This window comes from Alosa alosa, chromosome 7 (genome assembly GCF_017589495.1).
Source record: "Alosa alosa isolate M-15738 ecotype Scorff River chromosome 7, AALO_Geno_1.1, whole genome shotgun sequence".
NCBI classification, from domain to species: Eukaryota; Metazoa; Chordata; class Actinopteri; order Clupeiformes; family Clupeidae; genus Alosa; species Alosa alosa.
In genome coordinates this window covers 9349674-9367344 of record NC_063195.1, presented here as the reverse complement: position 1 = coordinate 9367344, position 17671 = coordinate 9349674, and the positions used below count along the sequence as shown (strand labels likewise).

The 17671-nt window shown below is 42.5% G+C and overlaps 4 protein-coding genes and 1 pseudogene across 4 annotated transcripts; 4 read left to right on the top strand and 1 right to left on the bottom strand.

The window, feature by feature from the left end:
• The first annotated feature begins 6721 nt into the window (after positions 1 to 6721).
• On the top strand, positions 6722 to 8459 carry LOC125297589 (histone H1-like). The gene has a single exon (XM_048248039.1). It carries the CDS (start codon positions 6734 to 6736, stop codon positions 7349 to 7351), a length of 618 nt encoding a protein of 205 aa, XP_048103996.1. The 5' UTR covers positions 6722 to 6733; the 3' UTR covers positions 7352 to 8459.
• Positions 8460 to 9483: 1024 nt separating this feature from the next.
• Positions 9484 to 9858, bottom strand: LOC125297616 (histone H2B-like). Its single transcript, XM_048248072.1, has one exon. The coding sequence runs from the start codon at positions 9856 to 9858 to the stop codon at positions 9484 to 9486; it is 375 nt and encodes a 124-aa protein (XP_048104029.1).
• An 891-nt stretch (positions 9859 to 10749) lies between these two features.
• On the top strand, positions 10750 to 11277 carry LOC125297622 (histone H4). The gene has a single exon (XM_048248079.1). It carries the CDS (start codon positions 10846 to 10848, stop codon positions 11155 to 11157), a length of 312 nt encoding a protein of 103 aa, XP_048104036.1. The 5' UTR covers positions 10750 to 10845; the 3' UTR covers positions 11158 to 11277.
• Positions 11278 to 14409: 3132 nt separating this feature from the next.
• Positions 14410 to 15038, top strand: LOC125297587 (annotated as a pseudogene).
• Positions 15039 to 15627: 589 nt separating this feature from the next.
• Positions 15628 to 16165, top strand: LOC125297633 (histone H2A-like). Its single transcript, XM_048248090.1, has one exon. It carries the CDS (start codon positions 15634 to 15636, stop codon positions 16009 to 16011), a length of 378 nt encoding a protein of 125 aa, XP_048104047.1. The 5' UTR covers positions 15628 to 15633; the 3' UTR covers positions 16012 to 16165.
• The last annotated feature ends 1506 nt before the right edge of the window (positions 16166 to 17671 follow it).

Here is a 17671-nt window from a genome sequence, read left to right as displayed (position 1 = left end):
TAAGTGGTTTTCAAGAATACTGTAGGATGTAATCTGAATAATCATACTGTAGATAATTCAAAATATGCCTTTTTCACAAATACAATGTTTTATGCATTTTTGCATTTACATGCAATGGTAATTCCTTCCATGGTAATTCCTTATATTTTCTATACTCTGCTAGCCTAGAAATCTAGACGCATCCTAGCACCGGCAAATTAATTTGCTCAGCCTGTACGTCTAGTATCAAACCATAGGGATTTCTATTGGCTGACGCCGTGGACGTCATCCAATCACAGCGCTCTATTTTGTTAGAGAGTCTTAAGGCGGGCTTAACAGGATAACGACAGTCCTGCGACGGTGAACAACAAGGAAGGTGGCTATCGTGAACGAAGAGTGGTTGTTTGAATCGGCGTTGGCGTCAACTTTAGAGGAGTTGGACTTGTGCTTTTCTTTGAAAGTTGAGCAACACAATGCACTTAAGTCATTCCTTTCGAAGAAGGATGTATTTGCTGTTTTGCCGACCCGGATCGCGGATATGGTCGTAAAGCTGGCCTATTGCATGCGTAGGCAGTTTGAAAGACAATTCTCTGCCCGCCCCTTGGATTAAGCGAGGTGAATGGTTCGATTCCAGACTATACTGTATATTTCAATGATATAGGATGGCCTGCCAGGCTGCTGTTGTAAATAGCAAACTTCTCTTGACCTGTCCCCCCTGTACACAATAAACATGTTTTTTTGTTTTGTTGTGGAGATGAAGGATTAACAACAGGCACAAACTACCTCCAAAGAGCTTTATCTACTGACTACTGCAGGTAATGTTTCATGATTCTCACAATATTTGTTGGGCCGACAGTTTTTGAGGTTGCATGGCTGCAGAGCCCGTCTGATACCTTTTTTTTTTTTTTTTTCGGTAGCGACTGGCTATGCTGTATGGCTATGCTGAACGATTCGCCTATTACAAGTTTGTTTACCATCAAATTGGCTTTATAAAGGTTATATTAAGGTGAAAATCTTGCATAGTGTACCTTTAAAGTGGTCCAGATAAAAGAGGAGGAAATCCTGCAACTTTGCACACGGTGGGCACTGAGGAGTTGAGAAAACATATGCTCTGAGTACAAGGTAACCAACGTACTATTAGGCAAGCACCCTCACTCTTTGGCCATCTTTTGGCCAGTTATCGGAAATTCATATGGGAAGGGGAGGGATATGTGTAGACTACTGCCATATTGGCATTGCAAACTATCCCCATGCATTTCTATAGAAGATTCTTTGAGTGCTGTATCTCCTCATTAGAAAGTCCCTGGTAGCCTACTACTGTCCTGGTATGTCTGTAAATATCAAAACCTGGGTGAACACAAATGATCATTCTGACTTTTAACTACTATTTTCACAATGAATAACAACAATCCCCTTACTCACAGATAACACAGTGTAGTCCTACGGACTGCCAAAGCATTCAGAGAACTGGCATACAAAATGAATTTCAGTAGACCTACAATCCCATTGCACCGTGGCAAGTTTCCAGAGATAAAATAATGTATTGTGTATGATGAACTGAATATGTTTTTCTTATTTTACAATTGTTTATCAGGGTGTCCTGGGCCCTGGCAAGTTGTGGGAATGGACTTGATGGGCAAGTTAAAAACAAAATATCTATGTGTGTGTGTGTGTGTGTGTGTGTGGTGGACTATTTCACTTCCACAATCCAAAAGAGAACTCACACACCAAAATTGCCCACCCGGTTATAAGAGATGGAGATAAAGGTGGAGCACAGTGCTGAGGCAAAATATTCCAAGATTCATTTTTTGATTAATCTGTTGATTAATAATTATTTTCCCTTTCCCAAATTAAAAAAAAACATATTTTTAACATTTTATTGTTATAAAAACAATGTTTTGCATGACTAGACCTTTTAGTGTGAGGGGTTTTATGTGTGATATGTTTTATGTGTGAGGTGTTTTATGTGTGAGGTGGTTTCAGTCTGAGGTGTTTTGTGTGTGAGGTGTTTTATGTGTGAGGTGTTTTATGTGTGAGGTGGTTTCAGTCTGAAGTGTTTTGTGTGTGAGGTGTTTTATGTCTGTGTTTTGTGTGTGAGGTGTTTTATGTCTGAGGTGTTTTGTGTGTGAGGTGTTTTATGTCTGAGGTGTTTTGTGTGTGAGGTGGTTTCAGTCTGAGGTGTTTTATGTGTGAGGTGGTGTCTGAGGTGTTTTATGTGTGAGGTGTTTTGTAAGGTGTTGCTGATGTGTTTCAGTCCTCACGCCGCAGCAGGGCACACATATGGAAACTAGAAAAAGCGCAAAGTGTCTCCCGCACTGCATTCAACGCAAGCTAGCGTGAATACCGTAAGAACGTCATGCACCTGACCAACTTCAGACAGCACCAGCGGATTCACATGAGGGAGGAGCCACTCCAGTACCCCGAGCGCAGTTTCAGTGCCTACAGACGCTTGTCCTAACGGTGCCCACAGACGCTTGTCCTAACGGTGCCCACAGACGCTTGTCCTAACGGTGCCCACAGACGCTTGCATTGAATGCAGTGCTGGAGACGCACCTCGTTCAACATGGGCTTATGTCATCCGTTGCCGAGGTGAATTGTGGTTCCGTTGCGTTGCTTTGCTCCCGTCGCCTCCGTAAAAAGTTGAGAAAGGTTCAAGTTTTGCTGCACCAACGGAGAGCAACGCAAGGCACCAGCCAATCAAATTGCAGTCATGCTTCAAGGGATACACCCTAGTTCACACCCCCGACTGTCGGGAAAACCCACCGGCACTGTGTGAATCTAGGGTAAGAACTTAATGCACCTGGACAGCTTCAGACAGCATCAGCGCACTCACACCGGGGAGAAGCCGCATCAGTACGTCTGGTAGCACCAGTGTGCCGCAGGAGATGAGGCTACGCCCAGGACGAGACTAGCCAACGGGGAGCCGATAAATCTATCCGGATTTGCTTACAAGGGGTGTTCCGTATCAAATTGTCACTTTTGGACCGCATCGCCACAGATTTGAATGAAATGCGAATAGACTGTGCGGGAGTTATTACATAATGAAGAGGAAAATGCATTACATTTCGTAGAGTTATTATTACATGAAGTGGTGTTACTGGGGTGGTGGTAGCTGGGCTTGTATAGCCTAGAAATCTAGACGTGCCCTAGCGGCAGCAAATGTAATTTACAGCCAGGGTCGTCTAGTAACTCCTAAGTCCTTTTAGGCAAGTCCCTCCACTCGGCGGCCATATTGCAACGCTTTTTGGGCACTCATCAGGCCTCCATGTCGGCAGAAATGCGCGTGTACAAGGCTTCACGACACCAATCTTGCTCCAATGGCGAGATCACAACACATGATTGGCACGATGTCTTCACAACACACCACATGATTGGCTCAATGTATTCACATGTCGACGTTTTGCCACGGAAGGGGTGTGATATGCGTAGACAACTGCCGTTACAAATAGACTTCTGAAGTTCACCTACAAAAAAAGCAGCCATCTTTGACATCTGGTATCTGGCGATTTTTCCTATGGGAAAAAAACATTGGGATTTTGAATTATTGCCCCTGTTAAACTCTCACAGGGATGAAAAAGTCTGAAATGCAGACATTTTCCTGAACGCACTTTTGTCCTCTGCCTTCGAGTGGATACTGTGATCTCCGGTACGTGAAGGCAGCACACTTAGATTTTTGCTACCCCAGAGCTAACTTGCAATGCAACTTGTCATGTAGTTAGCTTCAATTAACAACCGGATCTCCTTATATGGGCAAAGATGGCCGTTTTGGTTCTTTTTTTGTAGGCGAACTCAGAGACTTTCTAATGAGAAGACACAGCACTCAAAAAGTCCTCCATAGAAATGCATGGGGCTAGTTTGTAAAGTCAATATGGCCGTTGTCTACACCCCTTCCTCGGCAAAACGTTGACATGTGAATACATTGAGCCTATCATGTGGTATGATATGAATACATTGAGCCAATCATATGGTGTGTTGTGAAGACATCGTGCCAATCATGTGTTGTGAACTCGCCGCTGGAGCAAGATTGGTGTTGTGAAGCCTTGCGCACACGCATTTCTGCTGAATAGGATGCCCGACGAGTTCCCAAAAAGCATTGCAATATGGCCGCCGAGTGGAGGGACTTGCCTAAAAGGACTTTAATCCTACTTAGTATAAGTATATATACTCTTTTGATCCCGTGAGGGAAATTTGGTCTCTGCATTTATCCCAATCCGTGAATTAGTGAAACACACATAGCACACAGTGTACACACAGTGAGGTGAAGCACACACTAATACTGGCACAGTGACCTGCCTGCAACAACAGCAGCGCTCGGGGAGCAGTGAGGGGTCAGGTGCCTTGCTCAGAAGAAGAAGAAGAAGAAAAAGAAGAATTTGTACAGCACCTTTTGGATCAATATTAAGTGAGATTTGAGCTTTGAGTTTGAATGAATTCAAGGGAAGACACTGACTTTGACTTATCTCCCTCAATTTCTGTCACAGAGAAATGCCTTTCATCTCATGAATACATATTTTGTCAAGCTATATAATATGTATTATGATCACTTATAACTTGATTGTGGTTCATTTTTCAGTAAACACAGGCATTAAATAAAATGTACAGCTATATATATACATATATATCAAGGGCGTAGGTTTGGTCTCAGCTTTGGTGGGGACACATCCATAACTCCTGTTGTCACGATACCAACATTATTGTTTCAATACAACGGCAAGTGAAGAATCTCGATTTCGATACTATTGCAATTTTTTTATATTTGATTTGGTTTGTGTGATTTGTGAGATCATTCACATCAGTGGCAATCATAGAATTTGATTGACCCTCCACACACACACACACACACACATAGAAAGTGATGGTTGCCATAGGTTTCTTTTTCATATTTTGGAATTCATATAAACTATAAATGTATATTGATCATTATTTATAGTATTTTATGATCTGCATGATTACTAGCTAAACATATTTAGTAATTTGATTACATCATATTGATATTTAAATTATTAGGCTACACTTGTCTATCATCACATTTGGTGTGTAAATCTAATTGATGCCTGTCACTTTAAGAGGAACGTGAATGCTGAAAAATAGTTTCGCAAGTGCAAGGATATGTGGATTCAATTCATCATATTTGCTATGTCATTAGATAAAATAAATGTTCAAAAAACTAACAAATCAAAGAAAATCTTTCTGGGATGAGATCATAGAGCAGATAAGTGTTTCGCAATGTTCATTTCTAGGCTATGGAATGCACCAGTTTATCTTTTATTTCTTTGCATTGTGCAGGCTACATTCACAAATACATTAGCCTACATAAACAGAATACAGGAACAGGAAAATGTCTCGGATCCATTGTTTATTGCTACTGCAAGATTGGTAGCTAAGCCTAACAGTCAGTGATGGTGACTTATATCCTATGTGACTGTCCGTGCGGCAGCTAAAAAAACAGCTAATTACACAGTAAAATCCGCATTTGAAAGCCTGGTCACCAGTTGCCAGTTTGTATGGCTATTTTGCCTAGACTGCAATAAAAAAGCTTCGTATTTTTGGGTGGCATAGCTGATCTACAAACCACAAAAAGGGACAAACATGTACAGGCTGAAGGGCAAAGGGAACATCACAATGTTTTACTCTGGCCTTTTTTGGGATAGGGTATGTATTGGCAGACAGCCCTAACTTACCGTTGTTGTTGACACACCCGCTCGCTTGACTGCCAGTGCAAACAAGTACAGTAGTGTGCTTTGACACTCTCCGTGCCGTGCGTGTATAGGCCTACTGTAGCGTGCGAGTCAGATAACTTCCCTCTCCTCTGTTTTTCAGCAAATCATATGATGACGTTTCACTGTTGTGCTGGCTGTCGGAATGATCAGCAGCACAAATAAAATATTGGTGGGGACAATTTTATCATCTTAAAATATTGATTAGGACTAGTCCTTAGCGTCCCACCCTAAATCTACACCCATGATATATGTGTGTGTGTGTGTGTAATAGGGCCTAGGCTACTCCATCGTCGTTAACGCGGAGATAGCTTATAGGCCTATTCGGGTTCAGCTAATAGTCCAATAACACTTTTCAATTTAATATAAAGTGTGAAGAAACAGAGCTTTTCAGAAAGCATAACGCAGGGTGTAGGTCAGCAGTAAAGTACCCTACTTTGTCCACTGATTTGTTGACTTTGTACTTAACATTGTAATTTGTAAGTGCGTATGCTATTGTGCGTGGCTTGAACGACTGAACAGACATGGCGTGTGTGTTTCACATCGTCAGAACCGATGTTGTTTCAAAGCAAGTTGTCAACGCAAGAGAACGTATTGTGTCCTGTACAAGTCCCTAAATATTATTTCTTTCGCCTAGGTTGGTTGTTTAGTGGACACCGTATCATTTCCATATTTATATGCATGCAAAATGCAAATGTTATACCAGATGAATAGGGATTCCTAGACACACACACTGACTTGTGCTTTTGACTCCTTTTTGTAAAGAGTATATGACCAGATATTAAAGTTCGGGATGTTCGGTCTTGAGAAAAGGATGGGTTTGTTAGAATAAATGTGTTTTAGTGTCATAATTTCGTTTCACTGCTTTCGATTTGAACAAAATGCAAGAGCAGAAAACACAATCGAGTGCCTCGCGGAAGAGAGCCATGGAGAGTTTAAGGGACTGAGTCTAAAAGGTTCTCATGGTGAGTTTAAGTCCAACCCACTTCACGGATAATTCACTCTGAACTACTGTGTTCATAACGAATCATACTACAATGGCAGAAGTTGCTCCAGCTGCACCAATCGAGGCTGCACCGGCGAAAGCCCCGAAGAAGAAGGCAGCACCCAGGCCGAAGAAAACTGGCCCGAGCGTAGGCGAGCTCGTCGTGAAGGCTATTGCTGCGTCTAAAGAGAAGAAAGGCGTCTCCCTTGCAGCGCTCAAGAAGGCTCTGGCAACTGGTGGATATGATGTGGAAAAGAACAAGGCCAGAGTCAAGCTTGCCATCAAGAGTTTGGTAACGAAGGGAACTCTGGTCCAGACCAAAGGAACCGGTGCATCCGGATCGTTCAAGCTGAACAAGGCGAAGGCAGAACCAAAGAAGGCAGCACCCAAAACCAAGAAGCTAGCGGCGAAAAAAACTGCTGCGGCAAAGAAGCCCAAGAAGGCAGTGGCGAAGAAACCTGTAGCAAACAAAAAGTCCCCGAAGAAAGCAGTAAAGAAACCCGTTGCGCCAAAACCCAAAAAGGCAACGAAGAGCCCAAAGAAGGCCAAGAAGCCCGCGGCACTCAATAAAGCAACGAAGAGCCCTAAGAAAGTCAAGGCGGTGAAACCCAAGGCAGCTAAGCCTAAAGCTTCCAAACCCAAAAAGGCTGCTGCACCCAAGAAGAAGTAAACGTCTCGCACATTCTTCCGGTCAGCATCATCACGGTGTACTAAAAGGCTCTTTTAAGAGCCACCCAAATCTTTTTTTGATGCATCTATTCCAAGATCACTTTGTGTTGTATATGTAACTCATCAGCGTCTGAAGCCATTTACTTTACCACTATTTATAACACTAAAGATCTTTATGTATCGAGTCTATTGCATGAATTCTGCTTGACGTTAAGACGCCAAAATGCACTTTCTTACATCCTAAGAACATCAAACATGTATCCGACATTTTACCACATGACTTCATCGTATTTAATAAGGCTTATTGCATTGTCACTATGTTCGCAAAACTAACAGAAAAGCCGCCAAATGAAGCGTGGCCCTAATACTAATCGTTATGGCTATTTTTTTTTTTTATCTCTGGAAACTTCTATGTAATTTATATTCCAATATGTCCGCGTTTTCGGTGTTATGCGCTGAAATGGAGAATGACGTGCTGCAGGCGCCAATGGAAATCACAGTGAGGGTGCACAGCTACAAGTTGATTGGCTCTCAGCATTTTCACCTCAGCCACTGAGACACCGAGCGTGCTGGTGTGCTATAATAAGGGAGCCCTAGTCTCTGAGCTTACATTAATAACAAAGACAATAACAAATCATCTTTTTAACTTGAATGAGGCAAAACTGGAGGCAAGGGCCAAGGCCATCTCGGCCATCTAGGGCTGGACTTCAGTTCCCAGTGGGTCGTGTGCACAGGTTGCTGCGTAAAGGCAACTATGCCGAGCGCGTCGGCGCTGGTGCACCGGTCTATTTGGCTGCTGTGCTTTGAGTATTTGACAGCTGTGATTCTGGAGTTGGCCGGGAACGCTGCTCGTGATAACAAGAAGACTCGTATCATTCCTCCATCCCAATCCCCTTTAGAAATGGATACACAAAACCAATCAGTCACTTAGCCAATAGTTACCTGGTTGTTAATATGATCTTTGTATTTGTCAACACCATTGTTCTGGCACCTTCTGCTATTGTTCAGGGGCCATAGACTCCATGATGTACCATAGCTCATTATCCCAATGATAAAAGCATAGGCTATTAGGCCTGTGGAAGGGTGCGATTTCTTGTTTACAAACACATAGATAGATAGATAGATAGATAGATAGATAGATAGATACTTTATTGATCCCCGAGGGGAAATTCAAGATATCTGAAATTGTTAATCTAGTGCATATGGGCCTACCCACTACATACCGCCAAAGTCCTTTTAGGCAAATCCCTCCACTCGGCGGCCATATACAAACGTTTTATGGGCACTCATCGGGCACAGTCGTTGGGTCGAACTGCGCGTGCGCAAGGCTTCACGACACCAATCTTGATTGAACACATGATTGGCACGATGTCTTCACAACACACCATATGATTGGCTCAATGTATTCACATCACACCACATGATTGGCTCAATGTATTCACATGTCGACGTTTTGCCGAGGAAGGGGTGGGATATGTGTAGACAACGGCCATATTGGCGTGACAAACTAGCCCCATGCATTTCTATGGAGTATTTTTTGAGTGCTGTGTCTCATTAGAAAGTCTCTGACCAAACTTGCTCCAGCAGTGAGATCACAACACATGATTGGCACATGTCTTTACAACACACCACATGATTTGCTCAATCTATTCACGTGTCGACGTTTTGCCGCAGAAGAGGTGTAATATGCCCAGACAACTGCCATATTGGCGTTACAAACTATCCCCATGCATTTCTATTGAGGATTTTTTGAATGCTGTGTCTCATTAGAAAGTATCTGACTTTAGTTGCAGTCCATGTAATCAAGCCAGGCCCGCTAGGGTGCGTCCGGATTTCTTAGGCTCTGATCTTGGCTTGACTTTACAAACTTTAATTTTTTAAAGATGTGGTCTGCTCTGTGTTGTTGCTGGCTCGGTTGGTTAACAAAGCCACACATTTTGCAAATACAAGATTCTTAGTGTAGGTAAGGTCTATTTATTCTGCACAATCTACTCTTGACAATAAAGTTGAATCTAATGTAATGTCATGTGGGTGAATGTAGTGCATTCATGTTTACATTGAAATTTCTTTTCAAAGAGAATATGGGTGGCTCTTAAAAGAGCCTTTAGACTGGAATGGGCTGTTAATTCGTCTCTACTTGGAGCTGGTGTACTTAGTAACGGCCTTGGTTCCCTCGGAGACGGCGTGCTTGGCCAGCTCACCGGGCAGAAGCAGACGCACTGCGGTCTGGATCTCCCTGGAGGTGATGGTGGACCTCTTGTTGTAGTGAGCCAAGCGGGAGGCCTCACCTCCAATGCGCTCGAAAATGTCGTTCACGAACGAGTTCATGATGCCCATCGCCTTGGACGAGATTCCTGTGTCGGGGTGGACCTGCTTCAAGACTTTGTACACGTAGATGGCATAGCTCTCCTTCCTGGACTTTCTGCGCTTCTTTCCTCCCTTTCCCGTCGTTTTAGTTACAGCTTTCTTTGAGCCCTTCTTGGGCGCTGGCTTCGCTGGTTCGGGCATCGTCTAAAGATATGGCAAGTTCAGGGGTTGTTCGCTCTATTTATATCAAATTGTATGGAAATTATTTACCGTGTCGCAGCTCACACCCCTTAACATCAAATAGCGAAGTAGGATTGGTTAACTTTTAAACAGACAACCCACCCACAACTCTCCTCCCCGTTGTTTGTTTTCAAGTTCCCGCATTTTTGGTAGCATTTTTTTCCCCTCGACCAAGAACATATAGTGCCCACTATGTGCACTATTGAATCTCACCTTTTAAAATAGGCATGGATCATTCCAACTCAGAATGTTTATGAATGTGAATTGCCTATGCCAAATACACCTTAACTAACTTGTAAATAACAATAATTGATAACTAAAACGTACCAATAACTATAACATTAATGAAAAAAAGTGTTGATTTTACTTTAACTTCTATAAGTTTGGATTTTGGGAGAAAATTCAGCCTTTTTAGATCAGAAGGTGTAGACAAAAACTATGATTAAAAGGATGCCAGCTAGGCTTAGGAAAAGATTTGAGCCAAAATCTAAAATTGAATCAAAGCGCCAACAATGGGTGCAACACCTGGGTTTAGGAACCTGAGTAACGAGGGGTCTCTGGGACGACCATATTGAGAAATTTCAGTTTCAAATTCCCTTTTAGATATTTATTTTGCAACAAGCAGAACTGGTCAATATTTCCTGCTGTAGGAGATTCTAAACAAATGGTTTGGAATTGCAGTTAGGACGTGCGATTGTTCTTTTGAATCATTGAATAACTATTATAGTTGTGCAAAGTATCAATGTCGTTCCTACTTTCTTTCGTAGTGAGGTCGGGGTGGGCGTGTTTTTGTGACGTACTCGACTAAAAGTCCGCGCAGTCTCCATTCACAAAAAGGAGGACAGCGTTTAGTAGTTTTCACCAACGTCCTCTCTATGGGAACTAGTACGAGTTGTGAAAACTCTCTTTACAGATTCGTCCAACTCCCAATCGTAAGAAGATATAACCATGTCTGGTAGAGGTAAAGGAGGCAAAGGCCTTGGAAAGGGCGGTGCAAAGCGTCACCGCAAGGTTCTCCGCGATAACATCCAGGGTATCACAAAGCCCGCTATCCGCCGCCTTGCTCGCCGTGGTGGTGTGAAGCGTATTTCTGGCCTTATCTACGAGGAAACTCGTGGGGTGTTGAAGGTTTTCCTGGAGAATGTGATCCGTGATGCTGTCACCTACACCGAGCACGCCAAGAGAAAGACCGTGACCGCTATGGACGTCGTTTATGCTCTGAAACGCCAGGGACGTACTCTGTACGGGTTTGGTGGTTAAAGATCAGATCTCTCCCTTAACTTTGACCAAAAGGCTCTTTTAAGAGCCACCCAATTAATTTTAAAAGCTTTATGCCAAGGGTAATGCGAGTTATGAATTCAACTAACGCCCCGTTTCCAAACAGTTTCCTGTTGGTATTATGTGCTAATTGCTATTTTGTGTTTTGACTTGGAAAAACACACTTGTGTTTGTGTTGATGTGTGTAAATAAACACCAATACCAGATAAGTTTGGATCCCTGTATGTTTACAGAACTATGACAAAAGTATGACTTCAAACTGACAGTCTACCTTGTGCACACAGAAAGCAAAAGCCAGATGTGTTTTATTCATCAATGTGTAGTTGGCACATTGTGTCCTCATTATGGCTTGTGTTTACTGTTTGATACGAAAACACCATTTTTACGAAGGTGTGAAGAGTTAAGCAAGGTGTGTTGGCTTTTGGAAGATAACTAGAATGTTTTGCTGATTGGGTGAAAGGTTTTCCTATTTGTGTGTAGAGTTTTGCAAAAAAAGCCATAGTTACAAAAAATGTGCTTAAGCAATCAGAAAAAACTGTAACTCATAATGAAAACGTCCACCTAAAACGTCTACCAGGGTGGAGATTATGTGGAAATACCTCTGGATAAACCCTGTCATTACAGTTTTTTCTGATTGCTTAAGCACATTTTTTGTAACTATGGCTTTTTCACTGAGACAAAACAAATCCGTCTACATCGGGTCGTCTCTCTCAAAATTCTGTCTACATCACATACAATGTCCTAGTCCAAGGCACCGGAAAAATATATTCTGGAATGACGTATCCAGGCCTGACATGACAATATCCCCACATGTAGACTGTTTTTTTTGTCTGTTTTTTTCTCTTCTCACTCTTTCTGCTCACTCCATCATACCCATTGTACATTACCTGTGGCTTATTTATAGTGCTTAGGCTGATTGCAAAGTGAACTAATTATCTAAAACAGTTTTCACATGAGAAAGTGTGCCAGAGAGTTGGCAAAATAGTGTTAATAATAGCCATTGTGCCGACAGTTGTGCAAAGTGTGTGTTACAAAATTGCAAACTGAGTGCAAAGCATTTTTTAAATGTACTTAAGCAATCAGACAAAACTGTAAACACTAAACCTCACTTTCTGAATCAAATGCTCAGTAATGTGAATGCATTTATGGAACCAATCAGTCTTCAGATAAAACCATAAACATTTAGCAGATTTCATTGACTCTTTTTGAAAAAACAAAAGTAATCATGAAAAAAACCCTATTCAGTGAAGAAGAAAGGAAATATACATTTAAAAATGAAAAAAAGTAATAGTTCAAATCCATTTTGTAGAGTTCACACCATTTTGGAGTATAGGGCCATGCAAATTCACTCAGGGATTATATTCAGTTGAGGTGTAGAGTAGACACAGCAAAATATCAGCCTACTCTGAACAAATAAAATTGCTGAATTTACTTGATTATTGTGTACATTGGTTGCACATGAATGCAATGTTTTAGAATAAGTCCAGCATTTCTAATTGATTCATGCTGTGTGATAACCAAATTTGATCAAGTAATCAACATAACATGTATTAAGCTTAGGCCTACATGAAATAGTCATTTAATTTCAATGTGATTGCGTTACACTGGTTGCATGTACTGAGATAGGCATTCATTAGTGTTGCAACATCAGTGTTAAAGAAGATGAAGTCAAGGTGAAATCTTAAAATGAAACATGCTGAATAAGTGGTGCCACAACCCTGTTTTCCCCAGTATATATGCTTACCTATAATTCAATTTGAAAAAGTGGATTACTGAATTGGAATGACTATTTGAACAAAATAAGGATGTGTTTCAGTTAAAACTAGACTGTTTCATGTAATTGTAACACAATAAATAGGACAGCCCTGACGTTTCATTTTTTAAAGTGTGTGTTAATTTACCTCACTGGTTCAGTAGCCTATACTTAGGTGTTTCACATTGAACTTACATGATTCAGATGGATAAATGTATTTCTGTGTCAAAACATGTCAGTTCAATGTAATTACATTGTGTTTGAAAGACATGATGTGAGTTTGTTTAATTTCATGTTTTGTGGTGACAGCCTCTTTTCCTTTTGTCCCCAGTATATACGCTTACCTTGATTCAATCAGAAAAAGGGATTACTCAATTGGAATGACTGTTTGAACACAATAAGGTTCTGTTTAATTCAATACTAGACTGTTTTATGTAATTGTAACATAATATGGTTTGATACATTAGACAGCTCTGACTTTTCATTTTTTAAAGTTTAGTGTGGCCCTGTTTGAGGAAGGAGAGAGCACCATTGGAGGGGATTCTGTCTGAGATTCTGCATAGTTATATTCTGTCACTGCTGTTATTATCTATTGCCGTAAGTCACCGTTGGTGAAAGCATCTGCCAAATGCATATCCAACAAAATGACATATAACCCAAATACTTTGTCTAAATTCTGTTATTTTACATATTCAAATTTGCAGTGGTCTTATTTTTTTCTACAGCTATATGACAAAAACATTCAAAGATGTCTCAGCCATCCCATCCACGCACGCTTTCACAAAGCAATACTATTTTAACAGCATAAGCCTGATACATAATGTTACCTTAACCCTAAATAGATTGCAGATTGTCTATTCATAGAACACAAGCCACATATCACCACATAACTTATATTTACCATTACATGGTCGTGTGAGATATAGACCTATATGGTATGCATGCGTCTGGTGCAGGTATGTCAACTGTGTTTCACTGTGTCTAAAAAGCTCCCGTTTGTAAAGTACAGATTCACAAAAACTACATTGTCATTGTCTTTACGCGTTACTGAGGCTGATATCTTGATCTTTGGTACTTTTTTGTTAGGGTATTGCAGGGTTTTATTATAATTATGTGCATGTTTTCCTCGCAAAACTAAGACTGGCTGAGACCACTCCACCTAGACGCCCAAAGTTCTTAGTTCGTTGCAACAAGAATAAATAGCAAACATGCGCACCCATATATTCATTATAAACTGTACGATGTGCTCTTTACAGCAGACATAGACTTGTTGGGAAATGTTGTATCGTTACTTATATTCGTTAGAAAAAGTGAGGGGAGAAAACACAAGCGATATCTTCGCCACAGACATGCCCGGAGAGCTCTGTCTACGGAGTCTAAATGGTTCTCATGTTTGCTTTAAGACCAGCCCACCAGTTCTACCAGTCATTAATTCTAGGTTTCGTCTCGAGTAAATCTGTGCGTAAAACCTAAACGATACAATGGCAGAAGCTGCTCCAACCCCCGCGGCGGCCCCAGCAAAGGCCCCCAAGAAGAAGGCTCCCCTGCCCAAGAAAACTGGGCCAAGTGTTGGCGAGCTCGTCGTTAAGGCGATCTCTGCCTCCAAAGAGAGGAAAGGGGTTTCTCTGGCTGCACTGAAGAAGGCTTTGGCGGCTGGTGGATACGACGTGGAAAAGAACAACGCTCGTGTCAAGCTGGCCATTAAGAGTCTTGTAACAAAGGGGACTCTGGTCCAGACCAAAGGGACCGGCGCATCTGGCTCTTTCAAGCTGAACAAGGCGAAGGCAGAGCCAAAGAAGAAGCCCGCAAAGAAGGCAGCACCTAAAGCCAAGAAGCCAGCCGCGAAGAAACCCGCAGCGGCAAAGAAACCCAAGAAGGCAGCAGCCAAGAAACCCGTCACACCGAAAAAAAAGCCGCTAAAAAGTCTCCGAAGAAAGCAGCCAAGAAGCCCGTCACACCGAAAAAGGCGACGAAGAGCCCTAAGAAGGCCAAGAAGCCCGCTGCACCCAAGAAGGCAGCGAAGAGCCCCAAGAAAGCCAAGGCAGCGAAACCCAAAGCGGCCAAGCCTAAAGCTGCTAAACCCAAAAAGGCTGCACCCAAGAAGAAGTAAATTTAAAGTTTGCCCGCTTACATAACGGCTCTTTTAAGAGCCGCCCAAAAGTTCTTTGAATGCGTTTATTCCATCAGAATCTGCTGGTTAGCTACACATATTTTACTTATTGTAACTTGCACATGTGCCACAGTGAGTGGTCCTTTTCCTAAAAAGAAGTAGTTGCTTGCTTCCCATCATGATACAAAATATTCCAAATGTCGCAACAGACAACCATAAGGCAGTTTATTACATTGTAACAGTAACAAATGTATCACTAAGTACCCAAAACCTTGCAACACACAACCACTTCAGCTTGTTATATTGTTCCAGTAAACACAGGGAGCTTAGATGGTTTACTGTGGTTAAATAAACCCTCTCGACACTTTCTTTTAGCTAAACAGGGATTGTTTGTGATCGCGCTGAAAGGAAAACGTTATACGCGCCAAATAGAACTCAAAATTATATCACACAGCGAACTACACGCTGATTGGCTATCAGCATTACGTTCTCAGCCAATGAGGAACTGACTTGCCCCGCGCTGGTGTGCTATATTAGACATGGCTTGTAAGGCATCACCATTCATCCATTCAGACAAGCGCCGAACAAAGAAATTATGAGCGGTAGAGGTAAAACCGGTGGAAAGGCCAGAGCCAAGGCCAAGACTCGTTCATCCAGGGCTGGACTTCAGTTCCCCGTTGGCCGTGTGCATAGACTGCTGCGTAAGGGCAACTATGCCCAGCGTGTCGGCGCTGGTGCACCGGTATATTTGGCCGCTGTCCTAGAGTACCTGACAGCTGAGATCCTGGAGTTGGCCGGTAACGCTGCCCGTGACAACAAGAAGACGCGTATCATCCCCCGCCATCTGCAACTGGCTGTGCGTAACGACGAGGAGTTGAACAAGCTGCTCGGTGGAGTGACCATCGCTCAGGGTGGTGTGTTGCCTAACATCCAGGCCGTGCTGCTGCCCAAGAAGACTGAGAAGTCCAAGTAAACCCGCTCCATCCGACTGAAAAAACTAAGGCTCTTTTAAGAGCCACCCAATTACTTTTAAAAGTGATTTCCGAGTTGACTACCATGTAATCTGAATGTCAAAATATTAAAAAAGAGCCCTTTCAGTCAGGATTAATAACTGGCCACACTCATCCCTACCCTAAAATATCAACCACAAGGGTACTGTCTACTCAAGCAGATTTACAATAGAAAATTGTTAAATAATAAAAATATTTACCAAATTATGAATTGGTCATCAAATCAAAATGACCGTCATTGCACGGGACACAACGAAAGCATTCCCAAAGGCGCATTCAATAAATGTATTCAAACTAAGCCACCCACGCACACACACCCACCCCATCTTCCACACACATGCATGCACATAATAGAAGGAAGTAGTGCAATATAATAAATACAAGGTATCCAAATATGACGATGCCCTGTCATTTAGACACATTATTGCCACTATAAAAAAAACATCAATGGTAATGGTAAACGTATTTCAAGGCCCAAATTTAGCAGATACAGGCTACCTCACGTATTTGTGGTTGTACACGCTAGCTAACATGTTATTTTGTATGTCAATGTTTAATGTTTTTTCATTTGCACTGACAGAGGCAATGTTTAAGTGTATTTATTTCTATATTTTATATTAAAAGTGTTTTGTGCGTAGTGAATCAACACAATGATGGAGGCCATTTTAGAGGTTGGGCTTTGTATTTTGAATTTCAGGCGCCACTCGGAGGGTACTAGGAAGACCAATCAGCGGAGACCAACCACCTGACGTACACAGGGGGCAGGCTAAGACTGTATACGATATATACCCACGTTCCGCAATTGTGTTTATACCCTTCAAAGCCGAAGAATACGTAGCAATGGCCAGGACCAAGCAGACAGCCCGTAAATCCACCGGAGGCAAAGCTCCGAGGAAGCAGCTCGCCACCAAGGCTGCGCGTAAAAGCGCACCAGCGACCGGTGGCGTGAAGAAGCCTCACCGTTACAGGCCTGGAACCGTGGCTCTGAGAGAGATCCGTCGTTATCAGAAGTCCACTGAGCTGCTGATCCGCAAGCTGCCCTTCCAGCGCCTGGTCAGAGAAATTGCCCAGGATTTCAAAACCGATTTGCGCTTCCAGAGCTCTGCTGTCATGGCTCTTCAGGAGGCCAGCGAGGCTTACTTGGTCGGTCTGTTCGAGGACACCAATCTGTGCGCCATCCACGCCAAGAGGGTCACCATCATGCCCAAGGACATCCAGCTGGCTCGTCGTATCCGTGGGGAGCGTGCTTAAATTAAATCTAAACCGGAAAACGTAAAGGCTCTTTTAAGAGCCACCCAAACATTCAAAAAAGCTATTTTCCGAAAACTGCATGAATGTATTCAGTGTTCAAATCAGCTCTGGTAATGAACCCCACTCATGATGTGTACAGCCAGAGACTTTCTAATGTGGAGACACAGCACTCAAAGAGTACTCCATAGAAATGTATGGGGCTAGTTGGTCACGCCAATATGGCCGTTGTCTACACATCCCACCCCTTCCTCGGCTAAACGTCGACATGTGAATACATTGAGCCAATCATGTGGTGTGAACTCGCCGCTGGAGCAATATTGGTGTCGAAGCCTTGCGCACGCGCATTTTCTGCCGAAATGGATGCCCGACGAG

Bases quoted from the DNA above. Each gene is read 5' to 3' on its own strand.
- LOC125297589 (XM_048248039.1), top strand. From the start codon at position 6,734: ATGGCAGAAGTTGCTCCAGCTGCACCAATCGAGGCTGCACCGGCGAAA.
- LOC125297616 (XM_048248072.1), bottom strand. From the start codon at position 9,858: ATGCCCGAACCAGCGAAGCCAGCGCCCAAGAAGGGCTCAAAGAAAGCT.
- LOC125297622 (XM_048248079.1), top strand. From the start codon at position 10,846: ATGTCTGGTAGAGGTAAAGGAGGCAAAGGCCTTGGAAAGGGCGGTGCA.
- LOC125297633 (XM_048248090.1), top strand. From the start codon at position 15,634: ATGAGCGGTAGAGGTAAAACCGGTGGAAAGGCCAGAGCCAAGGCCAAG.